This window comes from Epinephelus fuscoguttatus, linkage group LG10, assembly GCF_011397635.1.
Source record: "Epinephelus fuscoguttatus linkage group LG10, E.fuscoguttatus.final_Chr_v1".
Taxonomy (NCBI): Eukaryota; Metazoa; Chordata; class Actinopteri; order Perciformes; family Serranidae; genus Epinephelus; species Epinephelus fuscoguttatus.
The window spans coordinates 36,880,804-36,904,599 of NC_064761.1; the positions used below are offsets into that span (position 1 = coordinate 36,880,804).

Below are 23,796 nucleotides of genomic sequence, written 5' to 3' on the forward strand. Positions count from 1 at the left end.
ACCAATGTGGGAATTTAATTCATTTCATCTTCTGAAAGCTACAGCTGGTAACTTTTATATAAAAAAGTTTTTGTTATATTTGCTGTATCCAGACAGAAGCACAGGAGACTGATAATGTGTGAAGAAAATCATGTCACTCTGCCTCCTAATGGCATTTGCAAGAATGCACCTGCTGAATGAAAACCGAGGTGTCTCTAATGCAGTTGTCAATCATGTCAGTCTGTGCTCGTGAGCTGCATTCAGCCTGTCAAACAAGGCTGATCAATGTCAAAAGAGCTCCAGCAACACTTGTGGTATCAAAAACAACTTTATTGAACAAGGCTGATCAAACATGATTTAAGGTTCTGTTACTGCATTGCCTTTTTCTCACCTCAGATGTTTTCAGAAACATATTTTAGTGAACTCTTTAGGTGGGCGGTGCTTGGTACTTGCTCGATTGCTTCCGACATGGCGGCCAGTTGCAAACTTTCTCATTTTACAGCTAAACAGTACACTAATAGCCTGGAAATCCAGACTCAAATCTAGAACGATTTTGAGTCTGGCCCTCACCGATACACCTTTCCTACCCAAGGGGCGGCACTAACTGAGGCATTTCAAATGCCGCCACATGCAACTGGATAACACGACGGCCAATCACAGCAAAAAACAAGGTGACATATTCACTGCACTAAGCCCCATTTGTTTGCCGAACAGTGGGGCTTACTGATATATTATGCTTTTGCCGTATCCTGTTGGCAAAACGGCAAAAACGTCCTTCCTGGAAGGGAAGGCTTCTAGGGCAGTCTTCTGTTCCTCTCTCAAGGAAAAAGATAAGTGTAGTTGGCTTAGTGTTTCTTCCAAAGCTAAACGGAATGGACACGGTCCTTCGGCAGCTGCCATCTTGGCTGTTTACTTTTCGACTCCTACGGTGCAGCGCTGTCCTCATCATGTTACGCCCGCCCAGAGCCTGCCTCCGTCAGATAGACTGATCTGATTGGTCCGATTAGTGATTCAGCGGGCTCTGCTCGTCGGGGCCAGATCCCCGTGCAGAGCAAATTCAAATTTGCTAGGGGCGGGGCATCTGGATTTCCAGGTTAGTACACTGAAGTATGTTTCTGAAAAAAAAATATGGCTACCATTCACATGGTGCTCTGTGGCTGGCTCTCAGGCTTCTGGGTGCTTTGGGGCACTTCTGCCTCTTGTCTTAATCCAGTCATCTCACCCAGATGCACTGTCAAGTCCCAAAATTTGGCACTAATGGATTTAACATAATTCGGTACTTGTTCACATCAACATAATTCAATGGGTAGGCATTACCAAGTGTGGTACCCAACCAAAGCCCTGATCGGGAAACTCAGGCCCGACCTTACATGAACTGGCACGGTTTCTGTCCAAGCGTGACCCGAGCCCAAACCTGATTAAAAATCCAAATTTCTACTGTAAAAGTATCTCTCCCAACCCTCCGCTATATTTCTCAGTTGTTCCGTCACGTTTCTACTGTCAGTTGCAGTTCTCTCCTTATTCTTTCGATTCAGTTCAGTAAACTCCTGCCATTTACACACAGGAACTGCCAGTTGCATAAACGAAACACTGGTGAATTGGCGAAAACCCAACCTGATTCAAGGCTGTTGGAAAAATGAGACATTACAGAGCAGCCCCGCCCAAACCCAGCGGGCTGGGTCAGGCCCATTTGGACTTGGGCAGAGAATTAGAGCTCTATACCCAGCCCAACCCTAGTCGGAGCAGAATTTTGATTTATTGATCAGTGCTGCCTAGTTTGACAGTTTGACTGCAGCTCACGAGCAGTGATTGACAGCTGCCTGATGCTCTGATTGGTTGTTTCCATCCATCATGGTGGCTTCTTGCAAATGCCATTGGAAGCACTTCAAGGAGGAAGAGGGCCATGTTTTTTTTTTCACAGATCATCTGTCTCATGTACTTTTGTGTGGATATAGTGACAGTTTCATCAACATGACAAAAACCTACTTTTATAAAAGTTACCAGCTCCAGCTTTAAATACTTCCTGCTTGATCAAAACACCAAGTCAATCTATCCACTTAAGTTTCTATTCCCTGTCTCAGTTGTCACTGTCACTGTGTCCCATGTTTGAGACACAAATGTTCTCAAATGTCAAACCACTACACAGATTTTTTTCATGATACTGAGTGGACACCGGAGTAGACATTTCTGGGCTTCAAGGTTTATCTTTTGCTCTCTATCTTTAATCTCATCAAATCTGACTGTTGCTTGATTTTCCTTGTTTTTTCCTTTGCTGTTTTTTTTCACACTAACTTAAAAGCTTCTCCTTCATATTCAAATTCTACTTGTAAAAAAAATCCTTTGTGTCAGCCCAGGGTGGGTCGGTTCATACCACTTGTTTCCATGTAAATCCAAGCAAAGTTGATGCTCAACGGCTGCTTGAGGTGTGTGTCTCACTTATGTGTGGCTAAAAGCAATCGAGCGGCTTTTACAGAAGACCATTCACTCGCCAAAGCACTGACATGTCTCATGGAGTATATTCAGGTCTGATTTGCATAACACAGGAACCCACAGCGAAATGTTCTCAGCCTGCTGTGAAACCTGAAAGAGTCTGGGAACGATTCATATGAATAGCAAAGTGGTGTTCAAGGAAGACTCAAAATCTCAAGATGAAAGAGCTGGTTTCTACTGCAGCTGTCTCTTTTAGGCATGCCAGAGCACAAGTCTTTTCATTTTGACCTTTTTTGTCAATTTTTACTTGAATACGTCTGATGATGAACTAGTGCCCCTCTTTTGCACAAATTAGCACTTCGACCCAGGAGGTGCACTTTGATTTCTGATGTCATTCGTTGTTTTTTTTGGTGTAGCATACGATATATCAAGCTGTTGGCAGTTTTTATTCAAGCTGAGCCATGTTCCGTATGATGATTTCTGTTCCATTTGCTTTTGATTCCTTTGAGTCAAGACGTTGAAAGCATTTTTGTTCACCCTTTTTTTGTCCTGAGCATGCCTTCTTTGCACCTCACCAATCTTGTCATAAGCCTCTCCCTTTTAACACTCTCCACCCTTAAATGTCTACCCCTATTAGCTTGTGGAAAATGTGGTCCTCGACTGCAAGATCAAGTATTGTAGCTAAAAACTAGAGACTGAGAAACCAAGAAATAGGAACATTTCTAGTGCAGTGCATTTATATTCTCAAAACTCAATCTTTGTCACCTCCCCCGAAGTATTTTCAAATCTAATGCAAAGTGCCTCAAGTGCTCGTTTTGGCTCTGTACATTTGATATGTAGGGTAGTGTTATCATATTGAGGCACATTTACGATGCACATGTTAGTGCAGTAGCATACACCGATCAGCCAAAACATTACAACCCCTGACAGGTGAAGTCAATAACGGATCATCTTCTTACAATGCAGTCTTCTGCTGTGGAAACAGTGTCACGCTCAACCCACCCAAACACCACTGCAGACCAAATACACCCCTCATGGCAACGGCACTCCCCTATGGTGGTAGGGCCAAAGGTGTCAACCTGGCCTCCAAATTTTCTAGTCCCCAAACTGATTGAGCATTTGTGGGACATGGCAGTACCCCAGAGATACGCCCAATCCACAGTGGGGCCTCCTTGGATCGGACTTGGCTCTGACATGTCAAGGCATGGACACAGGATCTCTGGGGTGGTGTCTGGCACCAAGGCATTGGTGACAGTTCCTTTGAGACCTGTTGGTTGTGAAGTGGGATATTAGCATGTCCTGCAGATGCTCAGTCAGATTTGAATATGGGGAATACAGAGGCCAGGTTGATGCCTTGAGTTCTTCGTCACGTTCCTTGGACCATCCCTGAGCAGGTTTTGCTGTGTGGCATGACACATTTTCCTGCTGGGGGGGCCACTACCATTGGGGTACTTTGTCCGCAACAGTGTTTAGGTTTGGTCAAGTGGCATCCACATGAATGCCTTGACCAAAGGTCGAACCAGCAGAACATTGCCTTGTAACGAGACTATCAAAGTTAGTCACTTCACCTGCCAGTGGTCTTAATGTTTTGGCTGATTGGTGTATATTCATTAAGCAATGCTAAGAAAACATTGTTTCAGGAATTGCTCATGAGGAAATCATCTGCTGTCCAGCTTAGTAAAGAGCTGGTTTCCAATTGTTTGCAATTATTTAAAGAATGACCCTTACACACATGCTCCTTAGCCTCACCAAGCTTTCATCAACACAATACAAAAGTTCAGGAAGACTGCATGTGACCCATAATTGTCCTGAGAATGTCATTATGTATAGATGGTGAGGAAAAGCCCCCACAAAGCGATAGTAAAGGGCAGCCATGGCCATCGCAAGAGCAGTCCCAGCTTCTGTTTGGTTGCTTTGCAGCTCTGTGTTCTGTTGTCCAGTCCAGTCAAATTTTTATCAACTATGAGATAATCACCTCAGCTGGGCTGTTTTTAATCTTTTATCATTTGTTTCTCTTTCTGCCTCCTGTCCAGGGCTTTTGTTTATCTGAGTAACCTGCTGTACCCGGTTCCTCTCGTCCACCGTGTGGCCATCGTCAGCGAGAAGGGCGAAGTGAAGGGCTTCCTCCGGGTGGCGGTGCAGGCTATATCAGGTAAGGCTTGGATCCTCAGCCTCACCATTAATGGATCCCAGGTTTCCCATTCTTCCTGCCGATGCTTCACATTAATTAAAAAGCTTGGTTGCTTAAAAGTTTTTTGGTTTGGAAGCTTGTAAAAACTTAGTTCTAGATTCTTTACCCCGTTAGTAGTGCATCACACCTCACAGCAACTTTTAGACATTTTTGTTTTGTTTGCGAGCAGGTGTAAGTGACAAAGAGGCAATACAACATCAATGGAGAGCAATGAATTGTTTTCCCCTCCAGTTAAGTTATTTAAGAGGGATTGAAAGGACAGGCTGTGTGTGACTTCCTGAGGGAGTGAAGTGAAGGTGCTTTGTGTTTCCCTCCAGCTGATGAGGAAGCTCCAGACTACGGCTCAGGAGTGAGGCAGTCAGGCACTGCCAAAATCTCATTTGAGGATCAGCAATATGAAAAGGTAGAGAGTGTCACTATACGTAGACGATACTGGATTTACCTGTACACACTAACCAGCTAACCAGTCTGTTTTGCACCTTGCAGTTCCAGTCTGAAACCTGCTCAGTAGGACTGTCCCGTACAGGGATTTCACAGGAGGAGCTGCGCATAGTGGAGGGGGAGGGGCAGAACGCAGAACTGGGACCCTCAGCTGATGAGGTCAACAACAACACATGTGCGGGTAATTGTATTATATGAGTGAATGGATACATGGTTTGAGGTGTGTGTTTAGTGTACCACTTGGCCCCAGACTTTCTGCGTGAAAGACTCATGATGGACTCAGTCCTGAGGGTCGAAGCAGGGAGCAGGTGATACTTGGCCCAAATCAGCCTAGATCAGTGTCCCAAATCCCAGCAAAACCTCATTCAGTCATGGTTCATGTTGGGCTGCAACCATGGACTGTTTTGAAGCCAGATGGCATCTCGGCTGAACTGCAAATTACAACTGTTCTACAGCGCTTGACTGCACCACACCACAGGCTGTATCTCTTGTAGCTGCTGCAGAAGTGGGCCAACTACATGTTGCATTAAATCGAAGAATGCTTGTGTTGATTGGCAGTGAGCAAAACCATATGACTAGTGACTGGAGAAGTTTTGACACAACTTCGCACTGGATTACTTCGGTCGATTCGTTAAAAATATGGAGTACCAATTCCCAGCCCTGCCAGGATGCCGGCTTCAACCTGTGTCTGATTTTTATGTTGCTTTCCTCACAGCTGGTGCGGATGAGCTGGAGACTCCACTGAAGAGTGTGGATGGAACGCTTGACACGACTTTGGAGCACCTGAGGATCGGTAACATTTTTACCTTCAGGGTGACGGTCCTGCAAGCCTCCAGCATCTCTGCAGAATATGCTGACATCTTCTGCCAGTTCAAGTGGGTTTTTAGTTGTACATTTTTCCCATGATTGTTATTATGTTCCTTTCACAGTTTCACATGTAAATGATTCAATTTGGATTGATTTCAGTTTCATCCACCGCCACGATGAGGCCTTCTCCACTGAACCCCTAAAGAACACAGGCCGCGGCCCGCCTCTCGGCTTTTACCATGTGCAGAATGTAAGACGCATCAGACAGATCCTCTACAATGATGACTTGTTGCTGCAGGTTTTCATTAAGGGCTTTAACATCACTGTGTTGCTGTTCATAGATTGCTGTTGAAGTGACCAAATCCTTTGTCGACTACATCAAGACTCAGCCAATTGTGTTTGAAGTGTTTGGACACTACCAGAAACAGCCTTTCCTCCCACTTTGCAAAGACGTCATCAGGTACCTGGCTGAGAAGTCACATAGTCTGCACACCTTGTCGACCACAGGGACTTTCCCAGGGACTAGAAGCATTTGAGCAACTCATTGCATTGTGACCACAGGGATCTAAATTAAGTTCCGAGTATGTTATTGTTTTAGGGTGTTGTTTGCAGGGATGACTGTTGCTGATTGGTCAGAAACACACAGTGCTGCTGCTTCAACTTGTGTATCACTTTGTTCACAAAATAAGGAAGTGCTTAAGCATCGATTTAGGATCAGTTTAGGAGAGAACATATATCTTTGTTGATAACCTTACAAGTAAAAATTAGCTTTTGTTGACGGCCCCCAACTTATTTTAAAAAAGAAAGAAAGAAAAAAGACACGCTGTGGTGCTGTGACAAAGCCATGAATTAGAGAAATAAAACGTTATTTTTATTTTCTGATAGTTTCACAGCAGTCATGTTCTACATTTCAACACTCAACAGATGATTTAGGGCCAGTCCCAATACCCCCGCCTACCTCTTAGCCCTACCCAGATTTATGCCTCGAGGGGTAGGAGAGTCCACCCTTGCGGTATGAAACTAGCCCTTTGGAGCGAGGGATTTCAGATGCTGACTTGCCAGTGAGGGGTAGACATCGCCATGGCTACCACCGAGCAAGAGACAGGGGAAAAAAGTTTTTATTGCTAGTCACGATGTCTAGATTGGAGTTGACAGAAGCTAGCTAGCTCGCACTATCTGGCGTCTGTCATCTGTCCTGTTCTACAAAATTGTCTGATTTTTCACATTACGATAACACGTTAGCTAGTATAACTATGCTGCCTTGTAATGTTAGCTGGTTGGCTAGCTGGCTAGCAGAAATCCCCTGTTGTACATATCTTATTACTCTAATGGTACGTTAGTAGCAAGCATAATAGTAGCTAACATTACCATTATGTTGTAGATGCCGGTTGGAAATGTAGATGGCTCGCAGCTCCCTGTTTAAAATAGTTAAGTATGTGTGAACGTAACCGACACGGTGACGTAGTGAGTGGTGTCCCAATTCCTAGCGAAAGATTTCAGCCCCTACCCCTCGTTGCTTCATGTAAAGGGGCTAGGGGTAGTGGACAAGGGGGGGTATTGGGATTGGGCCTTACTGTGGCGACAGATGGTCTTTGATATCCAACTTGCACTAGGGCTATGCAGCAGTAAATGTCGTTGCAGTGAAGCAAACCAAAGATGTATTTTTTTCTAAACAGGTTTTGTAGATGAAATGGGCGAGCACACTGAACTGCAGACTGCAGAGTGTGTTATCACCTTCAACCACCAGCAGTTTGATTCCTGTTATGTTGCTTTTTCACACGTCAACGAACTATTTCAGCTAATCGTCATGGGTCTGTAGCCACAGTGGAAACGAAGATAGTTGTCCCTGGAACTATAAGCTCCAGTAACTGTGGATCGAAATGCAGCTATAGATTTGATGCATGTGGTTGTGTTTTAATAAAATGACGCATTATGTTTTGTTATTTCCAAACCCAGTCCACTGCGTCCCTGCAGAAGACAGTTCCCACGAGTGATGCCTCTGTCCAAACCAGGTAGGTAAACTCCTTGCAGAGTCACTTTGCTTTGAATTCCACTATTTATTCATGTTGTATTGTCTTTGTACTGGTGTCCCTGCAAGCCATGTCATCTTAGCTTCATGTTGTTGGGTACGAGCAGTTGACTCTGATGCCTCGCCGGGCCGGGAGAAATCGTTGGACCTGATCCGATACCTGGTCCCAGATGTGTTCAATGGGGCGCTGGTGGACTCGCTGTCAGGCCACGCTCTGTCTGCCGCTGGCGTGGCTGCTTCCTTCTTACTGGAAGTAAACGAGCGAGCTCAGCCGACAGCACCACCCACCTCTATCTGTTCAGTTATTAAAGCTCAGAAGCCGGGTTGGTTACTGACGTTGGATCCAAGAGAATCCTGTGACTGAAAGCCTTTTTTTATATCAAGTGTGTATCTTGGTGTAACTTAAAAAATACTCCAAGGCCAAGAGACTGTTGTGCCGCATTACAATTAATGAACTGATGACTATTTCAAAGTATTTTTTTTCTGGAGAGATTCAAGCTGCAGTGACAGCAAAACAGGAGAAATAATTAGTATGTTTCATAGTTTATGTTACAGTTACTACTGGTCACTGATTAGCAGAACCTGTGAGAGTGTTAAAGCTAAAACTATTTGATATAAAAAGATAGTTTTCTGGTGTCAGGATTCAGTTGGATCGGCTCTCTGGTGTACTGTGTGTTGACTTTTGACCTGCGTGGTGGATTCTCCTTGCAGTTCCTCCTTTGAGCTCTTGTTGAAATGGATCACAGTGCCTTTCTGCTACAGTAGCCAGTCAGTTATACGGTATATGTATATATTACCCAGATAAAATAAGACTTATTGATCTCCAGAAGGAGAAATTCACATTACAGTAGGATGATAAAGTTGTGCATTGTGCAGATATATATGTGCAGAACACATATAAAATACTATTATGTTTGCTTCAGTTTGGATTAAACTGCATGTAAATGTTTTTTTTTCATGCAACTCTTAACTCCTTTTGGGAACTACCTTCAATTGGAGGAATGAAGTGTCAGACAAAATTTATATGGAGGATGAAAAATGACATAAGTATCAACAAATAAATGTATCAGTAAATACACTAAGAAATTAATATGAAAATACAAAAAGTAAAGAAAAGATAAATGCAGAGAGTAATATGGATATTAATAAATAAATGCAAATAAAAAATAAATGCAGTTTAGAACATCCTACCTCACAAACATAAAGACAGAGACATGCAGAAATCAACAAATGTGATTGTACAAAAATTTAGAAATAAATGTAAGATATTTTTTATATACTGTTTAATTATCAGCTTTTATTTATTTATGTATTTATCTATTTATTTCCATATTTATTTTTGCATTAATTTGTTCTTTTATTTTAATTTTTTATTTACAGATTTATTTGTTTTTTTAATTCCTGTATTTATCTATAAATTTATTTATTTTTTTATTTATACTTAAGTCATTTGTTGTCCTCCGTAGGTTTAATACTTGCCACAAAACAATGACGTTCAACAAAAAGGACAAAATACTGCTCAAAGACTTTGTGCATATACTTCTCCTCATGCACGGGGTATATTTGTTAGTACAAAGGGCCGTCTTTCAAAGTCAGAACCCACAGAGCCAGAGCTCGCAAAGGTTTATGAATACACATGTAAAATCTGAAATTACCTAGATAAACAAAGATTCTCTCATGAAGTTTAGTGGTGTTCTCATTTAAGAGAGGACTGCAGAGTTGCCAGTTAATCTGCTAAAGGAAAGGAGCTCCTTCTATAGGACTGAGTGGTTCCTCTCTTCCCCTGCATCACTCATTTCCTTTCTTCTTTCCTCTCTCTCTTTCCTCTGTAGGTGTAGAGCAGCTCCCTGCTGTGAGCCTCTAGTCTGCTGCTGTCTCCCCCCTACCTGTCTTACACTCTCTATCTCCTTCTCTAACACAGTTCCTGCCACCAAGCTGACAGCGATGACCCGCCCGCAGGCAGGACCTTGTCACTGCAAATATGATCTCATGGTATTCTTTGAGATCTGCGAGCTGGAGGCCACTGGAGAGTGAGTATCCTGTGTCACCCCTCGCCAAGCACTCAGTTTGGGATGATTTGGCAGAGCTTTCCATGAAATTATTTTCTAGTATTGTTACGATCTAGCTTGTAAAGGGAAAGGGAAGCAAAATATAACCAGGAGAACCAGAAACAGATCAGCCCTCCCTCGCTGCACCTAGTGTCTCTAAACAGGTGAGGTTTTTCTACCAGTGTGATAATCAGTTTTATTGAGTCTATGCCTGGCCCAGTCCTTTGGTAGATTTGCAAGTACCTCAATACTAGTTTTACAGTTAATTGCACCCTCTGGATTGGAAATTTGAATTTCTGTAATTATTAAAAGGTCCGTAATTAAAGGCCATAAACAAATGCTTCCTGTATGCAGACCTTCTATTGTATCCCTCGTCATACAATTGAGTTGACCCAAGAGTTCTGTTGAGCTCACACAGAGGCCAAAAAGAGTGCACCCGAAAAGCACCTTAGAGGACACCATCCCGTTATCACTAGCTCCGTCTGCTGTGACCCTCCAACACTGCAGCTCCGGTGACATTAGGGATGTGTCGTGTCCCATGATGCTTCTCAAAGTCAAGGATGCTTCCTTGGTAATACGGGTCCTTCCAAGTTGGGTCTTACAGAGGCTTCTTCCCAGCGTTCGGTGAGGACATATTGGAACAAGCTAGCGTCACTGAAGAGGCCCTGTCTTCAATTCTGGCAAATTGTGTGCAAAGAATTGTGGGTTCTTAATGCCCGCTGAGGATACACACATGCATCCTTGAAAATTCTCATTAGAATTTGAAGGTTCCTCGACACTGGAACAGTCCTTTGGCAGGATTTGATGATGTAGCCTCAGCTGTTTAAGGATCCTTCCTTGACTTTGAGAAACACCACTAGCTTTTTCACTGAATAGCCCTGGCCACCCCCACTCTTTGCTACCTGCCTGAGGAGCCAGGGCCAGCCAGGCGACCACACATCCTACCTATGAGGCTTGTTTTCATCTGTGTCTTTCCAGCTACATCCCTGCTGTGGTGGACCACAGAGGAGGAATGCCTTGTCATGGCACATTCCTGCTGCACCAGGTAAGTCACACTGTGAGGTAATATAAGATTTGGAATATTTTAAATGAACTGAACACAACCACAGGTCTTCTTCTTTCTTTCCTGCCTGTGTTTTTTGACAATCACAGGGCCTGCAGAGGAGAATCACTGTTACCATTGTACATGAGTCAGGAGGGGACATGGAGTGGAGGGACATACGTGAGCTTGTTGTGGGTAGGTTTGTTTTTCTTACCCTGACAATCAAACATCCCATCAGCTGTGGTGTTACCTTGTGTATGAGCTGTTCTAACTGAGGCACTTTGGTTTTCGTAGGTCGTCTCCGCAACACCCCAGAAGCTGATGAGACAATCATTGACCCTAATATTCTCTCTCTCAACATCCTGTCTGCTGGGTACGTCAGGCCCATGCAGGATGACCGGTATGTACTGGTGCAGACATTTGATGGAGTCGATCAGATCTGTGCCAGTGGAGTAAAACACTGAGTCAGGCTGTATCAGATTTTCAACACATTAGGGGAGAGTTCAGTATTATATGTTTGTTTATTCAAAGGTTGTGGCAACTTTGCTGATTTTGGAAACTTCTACATGGTTCAGATTTTCACGTCAACAACAGTGTTATCTGAGGACCTCACTTGATTACTGTTGTGGCAGCTCCTTCACTGGCACACGGGCACATGCATGGCAGAATGAACGAGCTGTACCTGTCCAACAGAAAGCATGGCAGAGGAGAATGTTATAACAAATCCCAGCAGGTTATTTTCTTATTTATCGTTGTGTCTGCATGAGTAAAGTTCCCTCTGTCTAACTGCAGGAGGCCACACATAAATAAACCCAAGTGACGATGAGCAAAGTGAATCAAGGTGTTATTTAAGAGCAGTTTTTGAAGTCTGCCACATCAGTAGTTATGAATTCACTTGTCCATGCTGGCTGTGCGACCCTCCTTGATGTTAATTTGTGCTTCCTGTCCGTTTGACTGTCATCGTGACGCCTACATGTTGCATCTCACCTTGTTTATCACCTCACCTCTAACCCGTCTCATCTCACAGCCATGATTAGATCTACTAACCCAAACACTGACCTGCTTATAGACATCAAGAATTTTGAATTCACTGTCTCACTGCTGAACGGACAGGCTTTCGTTAAAGGTATACTATGCAGGATATTTCTAAAGAAACAGAAATAAAAAAACAGTGTATCATCATTGTGACCCACTCTCAGTTTGTGGTGGCCTTTGCCTTCTGCCTGGATTTTCTAATTCTCTTCTTCAGCACACATCCAAGAGGAAGCTACAGGTATCATAGACACAGTGCCAGAAAAAAACGAAATACGGCAAGGCAAAATGCCAATCTGGGGTCGGCTTTCGCTTTAAATTTCACTGGTGATACTGTTTACACACACTAACTGGCAGTTCCTATATAGTATACCTTTAATTAATCCAGTAACACACCAATATGAAATTAAAATGCATGGCTTTCTGACTCCAGCATCATGTATCACTGCAAGTAGTGCAAAATGACTAACAAACCTTGAACAATCTATATCTGGACTCAGTATGATGCCATAGTGTACAGTGGACATACAACATTTCATCATCACTTTATTGAATCCCTTGATTAAAAGCCCTGTGATTTTGGGTGTGTTGCAATATTGCAGCCTAATTTGTAGAGTAGCAGGTGTAGGTGTAGCCTGAATGAAACGCACAGGAAACAACAACCCAACAGACCAGTGTTGTTGTTAAAATACATTGAATGTCTTACTAACATCATACAATTCACCATAAGACAAAAGACATGAGGTAGCGCTTTGTGACTGTGACATCTAATGTAAAAAAAAAAAGTAATTAAATTGTGTATAATATTTGTGTTGTTCTGCAGCCAGCCAGTAGAGGGCAGCAGAGTTCTTTAAGACTAGAGTCCCTATAATGTGAACTTGTGTTTAGACATGTTTATCCAGTCATTACTGACCGCTGTTAACTCTTCACTGGCTTGTCTTTTAACATCTAAAATCACTCATTATTAACTTCACCTCTGCATAACTATTTAGTGGCAGCTATGTTTAGTGTATTATATTGTAGATTTTCTATTCATGTATTTAGCCGACATTATTGTACTATCCAAGTTCAATTTGTGAGAACTGTAAAGTATTTTTGACATTTAACTTATGATTTTGTGACCCCTCTGTTTTTTGGCTCATTGCTTAATCCCTCTGCTTTCCCAACCACTCTCCAAAAAGCCTAACAATGCATCACCCAGGCCTGGGTGTACTGAGTTTTTTAAGGGTCAGTTCAACCCCAAAATCAAAAATACATATTTTGCCTCTTACCTGTCGTGCTCATTATCAATTTAGATTTTTCTATGATGTGAGTTGCAGAGTGTTGAAGATATCGGCCGTAGACATGTCTGCCTTCTCTCCAATATACTGGAACTAGATGACACTTGGCTTGTGGTGCCAAGAGAGCCAAAAAATACATTTGAAAAACTCAACAGCTATGTCTCTTCGCAGAAATCATGACGCGGTGACTCAAGATAATCCACAGACCTTGTTGTGAGCAGTTTCATGTAGGAACTATTTTCTATTTTGCTATTTTGATGCATCACAAAATTAGATTTCTGTACATGATTTATTTTTCCCACACCCATATTGTCCACCAAACTTCACACTCCAACCGTATCACTGTGCACAAGGAAACATCCTTCTGCAAGCTCACCAAGCACCGCTAAGCTAGCTAATGTTACAGCACAGGCGAGGAGGACGCCATTAATGTTCGCATCTTGTGCTGTCATGAGCACGAGCTTCTCATCCATGAGAAGATGCACGCTTCCTTCTGCGCAGTGATACAGTTTGCGGGTGTTGTTTGGTAGACAGACAAATAGATGCTGTACGGGTATCGTGGGGCAGAAGGAATACTGGAGAAAAGAGAGAGGGCAGACATCATTGTGGCCAATTTTTCCCAACACTCTGCAACCCACACCAAAACAATCTAGACTGATAAACAGCACTACAGGTAAGAGGAGGAATATGTGTTTTTGATTTGGGGGTAAACTGTCCCTTTAATCTTAAGCAACCAAACGCTCCACGCAGCACTGTCCAGCGCCCCTGCTTGACCAGCTTTTTTTTTTTGACCATGGTGCTGCACCCTTAAGGTTTTCAGCCCTCAATGTTTGTCCTGTTCAGGCCTCACTGGCCAGTAATTGGGTTTAAGGGCTCAGCACCGTGTCAGGCTGCGGTCCAGTGTGGTCTCTGCTCAGTCTTTCAGAGACTAACATCAAGGTATTTATGGATGCTAACATTTTTCTCCCTCCAGTCCACTAACAGAATGTTGTTTTTTGCTTTTGCAGACAGTTTCTTGATTCGGACATGCCTAGGTATATTATTTTGCCTCTCTTCTCATGCTCTTAAGTTACACAAACATCTCATCTTTCTAATGTCCTCGACACCCTGTCATTCCTACTCAGCGTCCCGTGATTTCCTTCTCCTACTATGCCATTTCTATCAGGAATTTCATCTGTGCTTCTTTGTTTTCTCCCCCTCATGCGAAGTGAGGGATGTGGTTCTGCATGTCCCCGGTTCTCTTGCTGCGCTGGGTGTGTGTTTGAGCTGTTATCAGGCTGCGGTTTATGATGGACAGGATCTGCATGGCTCGCTTTGCTTCAACGTGAATCCTTGGCTGTGTCTCTGCTGGAGGTGTCGTGGGGCCAGTATCACACTCTTCTGTTTCCACTTCAGCAGTTGCTGTAGGAACTAAAGAGGCTGATTTTAGAAAGTGAACAGACAGAATTTGGTCAAAAACTGAAGTTTTAAAAGGGACCTAATATGCTTTTTGTATTATGTGTCTTATATATAGTGTTAGGATCAAGGATGTTTATATTAAATGTGGCCAGATTTTCAAATTATGAGGTAAACGTATGTAAAAGTAATCCCTGTGAGAAAAAAACGCAGGCGTCAGACCATTCTTAATGCTCTGTTTCTAATAGTTTTTTATTTTTATTTTTCCTCTGGCTACAGTATGACGTCATAGTGTGCCATAGTGTGTCCAGGCACACTACTGCAAGTGTTCACATTACGTAGCCTACGCTGCTACACATAGCTATATGCTAACATCAGCAATGCCGCTATTCTGCGTTACAGCCATTTACCGGCTGCAAGTACGCTACGAACATATGTAGCTACATGCCAACATCAGAGAATCATATAATCCTAGTTGCTGATGTTGTAAATTTTTCCCTGATTTCAGATTTTAAGACTGCTGCAACGTGTCCGGTTGTGTTTAGGAGCCAGAAGTGCTGGTACACTCTGCTACAGTCATTCCCCGGCTGAAATGATGCTGCACAGTATTGGCAACTTTTTTTCCAATCAAAGTAGCTAGCACTAGCTCCAGGTCGCCAGATGATGTCATACACTCATTTGCATGTGGGAGAGCCACATTCACAGGTAGACAGAGAAATCTATCTCACAACAGGATCTTCGTATATTAGAGACAGCTGTATGTCAATGTTGCTAATGTCTCATGAAAGGAAGGAGGGGATGATGACGGGGTGACATGTTCTTAATTATACTCTGACAGAAATGGAAGAATTTTACAACTTGTCTGGTTAAGATTCGGCAGAAAAATCCTCAATAAACATGTAAATGACATGAGAGCTGAGGTTAAATTAGCCACATAAAAAGAGCCCACCTAAAAAAATCAACATCAGTTCAAGTGTGTGCTATATTGAAAATATTTTCACAGCTTTACCTTGTCATCAGTCAGCCATTTACAGCGGGAAACTGACACTGATACTGTTACTCTATTGACAAAACAGTAATTTTACCTCACAGAACACAGTGAGTTGCTGGTCTTCTACTGCTCCTCGATTTGTTAGTTACTTTTTGTAATTGTTTAACATTAAGAACTGACCCAACTGTGCCAGTGTCTGCTTAGATTGATAGCACACAATTCTCAATAAAAGTTCAGTCATGAAGGATGCCCAGCGACGCCTTACCCACCCTGTCTGAGGCCCAGCCGGTGCCTGCACAGTGCTGCAAATCAATATATTTGAATATATTTCTCGCTTTTTCCAATAGTCTAAATGAGTCACTAAATTTGTTCCACAGTCGCTTTTTAGAAATTAAGTCACTAAGAGGGTCTGAAAAATTGCTAAACCAAATGAGAAAGTCGCCAAGTTTGCAACACTGACGCTGCAGAGGTGCCAAAATGCAGAAGACCCATAAAAAAATGACCAATCAGAGCACAAAGACAGAGGGTGAGTACAGATGTTCCAGCAAAGACACTAAGAGAAAGATAGTGGGGTTTTTTTTTTTGTTTGTTTTGTTTTTTTTTTTACATGAAAGCATGCAAACATGTTTTTGTAGAAACCCAAATTACCAGGATGAAAATGAAAATGAGCATAATAGGTCCCCTTTAAATGTTGCTGACATTTTTAAGGAACTATCTTTTCACTCTGTCCTTCTTATGGATGTTTGCAGATAATTATTTATTCGCAGATTAGTTTTAAAAAGCAGCATCCAACATGATCGTGCTCCAAATGATTTACAGTGGTCGTACCAAAACAATTCAGTGTGGGTAAGAGGTGTTAGTACTTGCCAGTAGAGGGCGTTAGTGATCCATTATTACAACACAGTTAATTTGAAACAACAAAGGCAAAGAGGTGCATCCTGTCCTGAGCAGGAGTATTCAGATAATGCTGGAAAACTGTTATTTCCTGCTTTCTCCACTCCACTGTTTATTATTTTCATAATGAAGTGAAGCAGTAGTTTGAATCCATGAACATGATTATGTTAGTTAGCTCTAATCCCACGGAGGGAGAGTGCTTCCCATCACAGCTACAGAATATTAACAGGAACACTAGTCATCCACTCAAGTGCTGTAATATGGATCACATCATTTACAGTACCCGCTCTGGCACGCTATTAAAATGCAGCTATTAAAATGTAATCCACTGAACCATTACCTCACCAGTAGCACTTTGCTCAAAATCGCTGCAATGTTGTGAATATTTCTGAATCTCAGTGTACCTCGGTGAAACTCTGCCAAACACCAGAAACAAACGGCTCCTCACATGTTCTGCCAGCAGCATGACTTCAATCCTGGCTCCCGCATTTTTAGGAGGTAGTAAAACGCAGAGGAGCACATGTTGGTGTAGCGCAAAGAGGAAATTGCTTCCTTGTAGTGTAAGCGAACACTTCTCTACTACTAGGAAAGAAGTGTGCGTGTGTGATGTGTGTGTGTGTTAATGCACTTGCTAATTACTTAAAAAACACTCTGAATCCCCCTTTATTCACACAGAGTTCTCTTCACTAGAGTCAACTCAGTTCATTGCTGTTTGCTTTCTTCTGGGTGACACATTGTTCACTTTCCCACAAGGTCACCTCGGTCCAAGGCCAGTGGGCCCAACATCTGAACCTCATGAAGAGTCCATTCAGCCTGTTTTTATGGCTTACAGAAACATTAGTTTCCTTTTACAATTCATGCTTGGATTATCTTTTTTTAAATTTAAGGCAGTACTGTCCGGGATTCAGGCCAGAGGAATAACTGGTTTCACTGTGTGATTATTCCCCCTCAGGGGAAATGGGAAAAATCGTGTACATTAACGTATGGAGGGAGTAAATCAGAGGCGTAACAGAAAGCAGGATTGTTTTGCTTGAGTAATGGCCGTGTGCTGTTATTTGACCTTTTCAGTGGTAGAGCAGAAGGAGAGATTGCATCAAGTCAGTGACTACGTTGACATGCACCAAATATTCCCTTATTCTGAAAAAGACAATATTCTTATGAAGCTGTTTACATGTCGAATGAAAATGAATATTCCACTAATGTTTCCATGTACACGCAGCCGTGCATTCATTGATTAAGGTGCCTTAACATGTCGTTAATCACGTCAAAATTTGGAAATGTGGAACGACTGGAGCCATTTGTGCAATTTTGCATTTTTGTGTCAAAATAGGTATATTTCAGAGTTTTCAACCAGTGGTCTTACTCACCAGATGTAGACAGTAGCTATAAGCTTGCCACTGGCCAGTTACTTATGCCGGCATTCACCCTCCCTCATGCTTTCTGCATCTTACTGTTGTCAAAATCCCCTCTGTTGTGGGAAAGAATAACAACAACCTCCGAGCGAACAGCTTACATACCAAACATGGCAAGTTTTGATGAAGATTTGGATTGTGCAATAAGGCATGCGCGCTTTTTTCTTTATGTTAATTGATGTAAAAATCTACAATGAATAAATCAACTTGTGAACGTGACTCTGAAAACCCCAGACTCAATCTCGCAGGACTCTCATGCTGGATGTTGATCTGTTAATTTGCCTTGTCGATGCCTAAATAAGAACACTTTTTGAGTTGGCGGTCTGATCTTGGTCTGTTTCGACTTCCCACCAGATCAGCAAACTTCCCATTGCCGCTGTTAACAGAGCTGCTCTCTTCCCGGAGAGTCTGCCCAGTTAGCACGAGCTAACCCACGAGCAGCGCTAACACCCAACACCGAGCTGTTAAATGGTCCCAACAAACTTGCACCAATACCAACACGGCTTGAACAGTTAGCTCTGTCACTGTGTGTGTCCCCAGCCCAGACCCCCTGAAAGCCGCTCAGCCTTGTAGCAAGTTTCGCCTAGTGGCCATTGGCAGTATTGCAGTAAAAACTCTTGTGTAAAACTGTTGAGGACACTTTAAACAGCAAACAAGGTAAATTATGACTCTTTCTATTCTGAATTTTTGAGCTGTGGAAGTTTTATATTTGTAAAACTTTCCTCAAGTTGATAAAAGGTATTCATCACAATGTAATCACATCACAATGTAAATGAGCCGAGCGGGAACTCATGGGCGAGGCCAGTGGGATAAACACTACTGTGCATATTCAGTGGGCTGCACGCTGCGGAAGTTAACCTGGAGGCTAGAAAACTTTGTCAGCGTATGTACCAGACAAGCCACTCCACTGGAATGCATAGGTGCCATCTTGGGGTCTGGTATTTAGTTATTATTAAAATCTATGGTCCCACCACTCCGTGACACTATTTTGCAAGAGCACCGTCACTGCATCCTGGGCTTAGCGCCGCCCACGACAATTGTGATTGGTTTAGAGAAACAAAAACAAATCAGAGTGTTTTTCCTTTATAGCAGAATGGTAATACGGTGATTCCAGACCTCACTCAAGCACTGACTCCAGAGATAGGTCTAACTACGCGAGACTATTCCTTCGACCACCTTCTTGAAAAGCTCTGTGTTGCGATACTTGCTCATGTCCTGTTAAATTCCAAGTCTTTCATAGTGTTTAAAAGAAGGTGTGTTTCTTCTTCTGACAAGGAATGTGGGTTTTTCTTTTGGGCAAACTGTTGGCAAGTTGGCTTGTGTACTACACATGACCGTGAACAGAGGCAGTGTGTCGCAAACTGTGGTAGAAACCCCAGCTGATACACATATTCTAAATGCGCTGCATCCATGTCCAAAGAATGCTCCTTTAACCCGAATGATAGCAGCATGTCCTTCATGTTAATTGGAAAATGCTTCATTCAGGATATGTTCAGAATGTGCTGTTTACATGACCGGTGTCAAATCCAGAATATTGTCATACTGGGAATACAAGTGGAATATTAGTGTGTGTGTAAACGTAGTGAGTCAGGACCTTCTGCAGGATTTCTCAACAGCCTCTTGTGTATGGGTGAGCTGTACTGTCCTTGGCAGTGTTTACATAATGAGATAACAGTGTGAAAAAAGACAAACACCATCCCAGCCACACAGCGCACGACCACAACATACTGCCTGATTCTCACTTTCTGTTCTTTTGCTGATTTCTTCTTTCTCACAGCATTTCCTTGGGAGTTGACCATAGGTATTTCACTGCCCTGTCCCTCATTGCGTCTGGCTGTCTCTCTCATCACCCCCCTCCCCGTCCTTTTTTTCTGTACCAATAGTCATCTCCGCTCTCTTTGCTTTTCTGTGGTGTTTTGTACAAAGCAGAGCATCAACTCAGTCAGCCTGTTGCATGCAAAAAGATTTCATCTGCACTTTTGTTTTACTGAGATTACAGTGTTTAAATGCTGTAAAATGCCATTAATAGATTGATAATGACTGTTTCTATGAATCATAATTTTATGTTCTCAGTGTATCAAATCAGATTTTAGTCCACGTCTTTATGTATTTGAAGTATTGTGGATTATTATAAATATTATTATAATTATGTTTAAGGGACATTTCACCCCAAAATCCAGCATACATATTTTTCCTCTTACCTGTGGTGCTATTTATCTGTCTAGATTGTTTTGGTGTGAGTTGCAGAGTATTGTGATGCCGCAGTTACTCAAGATAATCCACAGACCTTGTTGTGAGCAGTTTCATGTAGGAACTATTTTCATTCTACTGAACTACATCCACCGACCATATCACCATGCAGAAGGAAGCGTGCATCTACTGCTAGCTCACTTAACACCATTGAGCTAGCTAATGTCACAGCGCCATTAACTTTTACATCTCATGCTGTCAAGGGATGGGAATTGAGAACTGGTTTCCATTACATATTGTGCCATCCATCAGAATCATATGACTCATTGTCGCAAAACAATGGTATCAAACTTGTGCGTCTGAGCTGCTGAAAACTTACAACAAGGTGTTGCCGCAATATCTGTAAAATTAACATTTCAAGTAAAGGAGGAAACACCAGCAACACCATGCTGAGACTTCTTCTGTTGCTACATGAGCTTAACTTTTAGGAATGCCATGTATTTGACTCTACACATGAGTGCCTCTGCTTCGTAACCGAGCAGCCAGTCTTATTACAGAGGGTAAATATCCTGTTGTAATAACATCAGCGCAGCGCAGGCAGACTTGGCACATTTTTTCATTGACCAAGAAAACAAAATGAAAATGAATGCTGTACAAATATTCTCTCCTTTCATTAATACAGTGTTCAGACTCAAAGCTAAGAAATAATTTGCGTTAATGCTGAAAACCTGTGTAGGCCTACTTTTGTTCACACAGGGAATTGATCGGGAATCAGTAAGAGAATCGATAGAGAGTTGGACCTTTTAGCAGAATCGATAATGGCATTGGTATCAAAAAAAATGGAGTATGGGACTCTCGTCCATGAGTAGATGCAGTCTTCCTTCTGCATGCACTTTGATCACTTCAAGCTGAGTGCCATCTAGTTCCATTAAACTGGAGAGAAGGTAGATATCTCTACGGTCGACATCTCCACCACTCACACTAACTCACACCACAACAATCTAGACTGATAAAAGCACTACAGGTAAGGGAATGTATGCATGTTTTTGACTTTGGGGTGAACTGTCCCTTTAACATCTCTGTTGTTAGGTTGACAGACTGTTAGCATGGGTCTAGCTCTGACTGCTTATTTGTTATTTGGGTAGACAGGGTTCAATTTTGACTGCTGATTTATTTTTTTGGCTTCTTGTCACTCGGATCACCTCAGGACTTTCTACCGCTTCGAGGCTGCCTGGGACAGCTCCATGCACAACTCCCTGCTACTAAATCGAGTCACTCCATATGGGGAGAAGATCTACATGACCCTCTCAGCCTACTTAGAGGTACAGCACACTGCCTGCACTCATGAGAGGCAGGAATAGCTCTTACAGTATCAGAGATGATGTTTGAATTACTCCACGGGATCAATTTCAGAAATGCCTTTTACACATTGCAGATGGAGAACTGCACCCAGCCTGCAATCATAACCAAAGATATCTGCATGGTGTTTTACTCTCGAGACACAAAGCTCTCAGCCTCCCGCTCTATCCGAAACCTGTTTGGTACTGGAAGCCTCAGAGCGGCAGATGGGTGAGTGTTAAACTGCTGGCTATAAAAAAAAGACATGATGTTGCTCCTGTGCTCTCTGTGTTGATAAAGAGCTCTTTTCTTTTCCTTTTCTAGAAACCGTGTAACTGGCGTTTATGAGGTCAGCCTATGTAACCTGGCAGATGCAGGAAGCCCAGGTGAGAGTCAAGACAAAGTTACCATTTTGCATTGTTAAGCTTTCATCTGCAGCATTTCTAATCCTGCACGTGCCCACCCCAGGTATGCAGAGGAGACGCAGGCGGGTGCTGGACACCTCAGTGGCCTACGTCCGTGGGGAGGAGAACCTGGCTGGGTGGAGGCCCCGTAGTGACAGCCTCATTCTGGACCACCAGTGGGAGCTGGAGAAACTCAGCCTGCTGCAAGACGTGAGGGCGTTACTTACTTTTCTTTGATAGCATATGCTACTTTTATCAATCAGTTAAAGAAAGATGCTGCTAGCCCTCATTTATTGAACCTACATGTACCAAAACATGTCTCTAAATCATCTATTTAGTGTGGAAATAGACAAGTTTTTTGCTTTATGATTATGAAGTGTTGATTGCATAATGTAATGGCGATAGAATAATGACACCATTGGCTTTTAGACTGGTTCTCTAAGAGCCTTGTATTGACTGTGCAACTCTGCCACTGGATACGATCTCCTGTGAAAATGCAGGCTTGATTTACAAAGGAAGCGCGTTAGCCATTGCGCAACCAAAACAGAGGATAGCACTTTTGTTTTCCCAGTTACCAAAGAGTATCAGTGGAAGTTCTTTGTAATTACTGTCCCCAGTAGCAGAAATGGTGGATGGCCTAACAACTGAAGTAACTGTGGAAAGCAAAATGCAGTGTGCCCTGTGTTGTTAGTAGTTGCTAGGCCCTAAAGAAAGCGATGCAGTTATCTTTGCAACAGCGGGGCCAAAAATAATACCAGTTGGGGGGATTGAGAAGATTTGGTCATTGGTTCAAATTGTAATTTGGATTCAGTCCCTGATTTATACAATATATATGTTACATGTGAAATGCACTCTTTAATGGTGACTCATGGTGTTTATAGGAGGGCTTTTCAGCCAGATTTGTGTCCCTGTTGTTATGCTGTGGTTACCAGTCTTCATCATAAATATGTCTAAGCCAGTGGTTCTCAACCTTTTTCATGCGTAGCACCCTTAAATTGATACATGTCAGATCACGGATCCCCATTTGATAAGATTTCACTTCAGGGACCTCCATCTGAAAAGATTTTGGTTGTTAGATATGATTAAGACCAGAATTCTATCGTCAACTACAGTTGTCGAGAAAAATGTGGAGGAAGTGAAGCCTACAATGAGAATAGTCACTCTAATGACACTTAATCACATTCGGCCCACTTCTGTAATGATTTAAGTTGTGTTAAGTTGTTCGCGCTTTTCTGGGAATCCTCTGGAAGAAGAACCACAGGTCTAAGCACACTATTACTGTCCTTAATGTTTTTGAATAAACAAACATTTAATTATTCATATAGCACTTGTTGGGATTACAGCAAAACCCTCAAATAAATGCAACGTGAATAAAAACTACCAATATAATTTAAAAGAACACAACATAAAATGGAAAGCTCTGAAGTATGAAATATTTGTATGAGTAACTCACATAAGATGCTTCTTAAATCTCAGCTGGAAATATAAAATGAGTCCTCAGGTTCTTGTACTTAACTGTGAGTTAAACTCTAAGTACTGTTACAGAATTTCAAGACAAGAACTTTGTCGTGTTTTAACTGCAGAAAACTACGAGACATCTAGGCACTGATCTCCTGATGTAATGTAACAGATTTTAAAGTTCTCCAGGTTAACAAATGCATAAAACTGTCTATCACCAGCATAGTAATAATAAGAAAAACAGCCAAACTGAGGTATAAGGGAGCATGTGAAGGAAGAATAAGACAGGGCCTAGGATAGATCCTTGAGGAACTCCACAGGTCAGAGGAGTACAATCAGACATTTTCTCAGCAATAGATACTGATAAGTTGCAATTAAAAGTGAACCACTCAAGGGCTACATAGTGCCAGATATCCCAACACACTTTCTCAGACT

General features: G+C 42.4%; 1 protein-coding gene across 20 annotated transcripts in view; it reads left to right on the top strand.

The window, feature by feature from the left end:
• Positions 1 to 23,796, top strand: part of kif1aa (kinesin family member 1Aa) — an 83,163-nt gene that overhangs the window by 50,850 nt on the left and 8,517 nt on the right. For 4 of the 20 annotated variants that reach the window (XM_049586989.1, XM_049587003.1, XM_049586995.1 and 1 more), the window contains 16 exons: positions 4,443 to 4,561; positions 4,918 to 5,003; positions 5,087 to 5,222; positions 5,757 to 5,916; positions 6,008 to 6,098; positions 6,190 to 6,308; positions 7,805 to 7,860; positions 9,799 to 9,907; positions 10,904 to 10,970; positions 11,078 to 11,162; positions 11,262 to 11,367; positions 19,749 to 19,772; positions 21,369 to 21,483; positions 21,597 to 21,730; positions 21,824 to 21,885; positions 21,968 to 22,113. In XM_049586989.1, the coding sequence (XP_049442946.1) occupies positions 4,443 to 4,561; positions 4,918 to 5,003; positions 5,087 to 5,222; positions 5,757 to 5,916; positions 6,008 to 6,098; positions 6,190 to 6,308; positions 7,805 to 7,860; positions 9,799 to 9,907; positions 10,904 to 10,970; positions 11,078 to 11,162; positions 11,262 to 11,367; positions 19,749 to 19,772; positions 21,369 to 21,483; positions 21,597 to 21,730; positions 21,824 to 21,885; positions 21,968 to 22,113 (1,615 nt within the window). Of the gene's footprint in view, positions 1 to 4,442; positions 4,562 to 4,896; positions 5,004 to 5,086; positions 5,223 to 5,756; positions 5,917 to 6,007; positions 6,099 to 6,189; positions 6,309 to 7,804; positions 7,861 to 9,798; positions 9,908 to 10,903; positions 10,971 to 11,077; positions 11,163 to 11,261; positions 11,368 to 14,286; positions 14,314 to 19,748; positions 19,773 to 21,368; positions 21,484 to 21,596; positions 21,731 to 21,823; positions 21,886 to 21,967; positions 22,114 to 23,796 lie in introns of all 20 variants that reach the window. The other 16 variants (XM_049586994.1, XM_049587002.1, XM_049586999.1 and 13 more) reach the window with 11 other exon arrangements.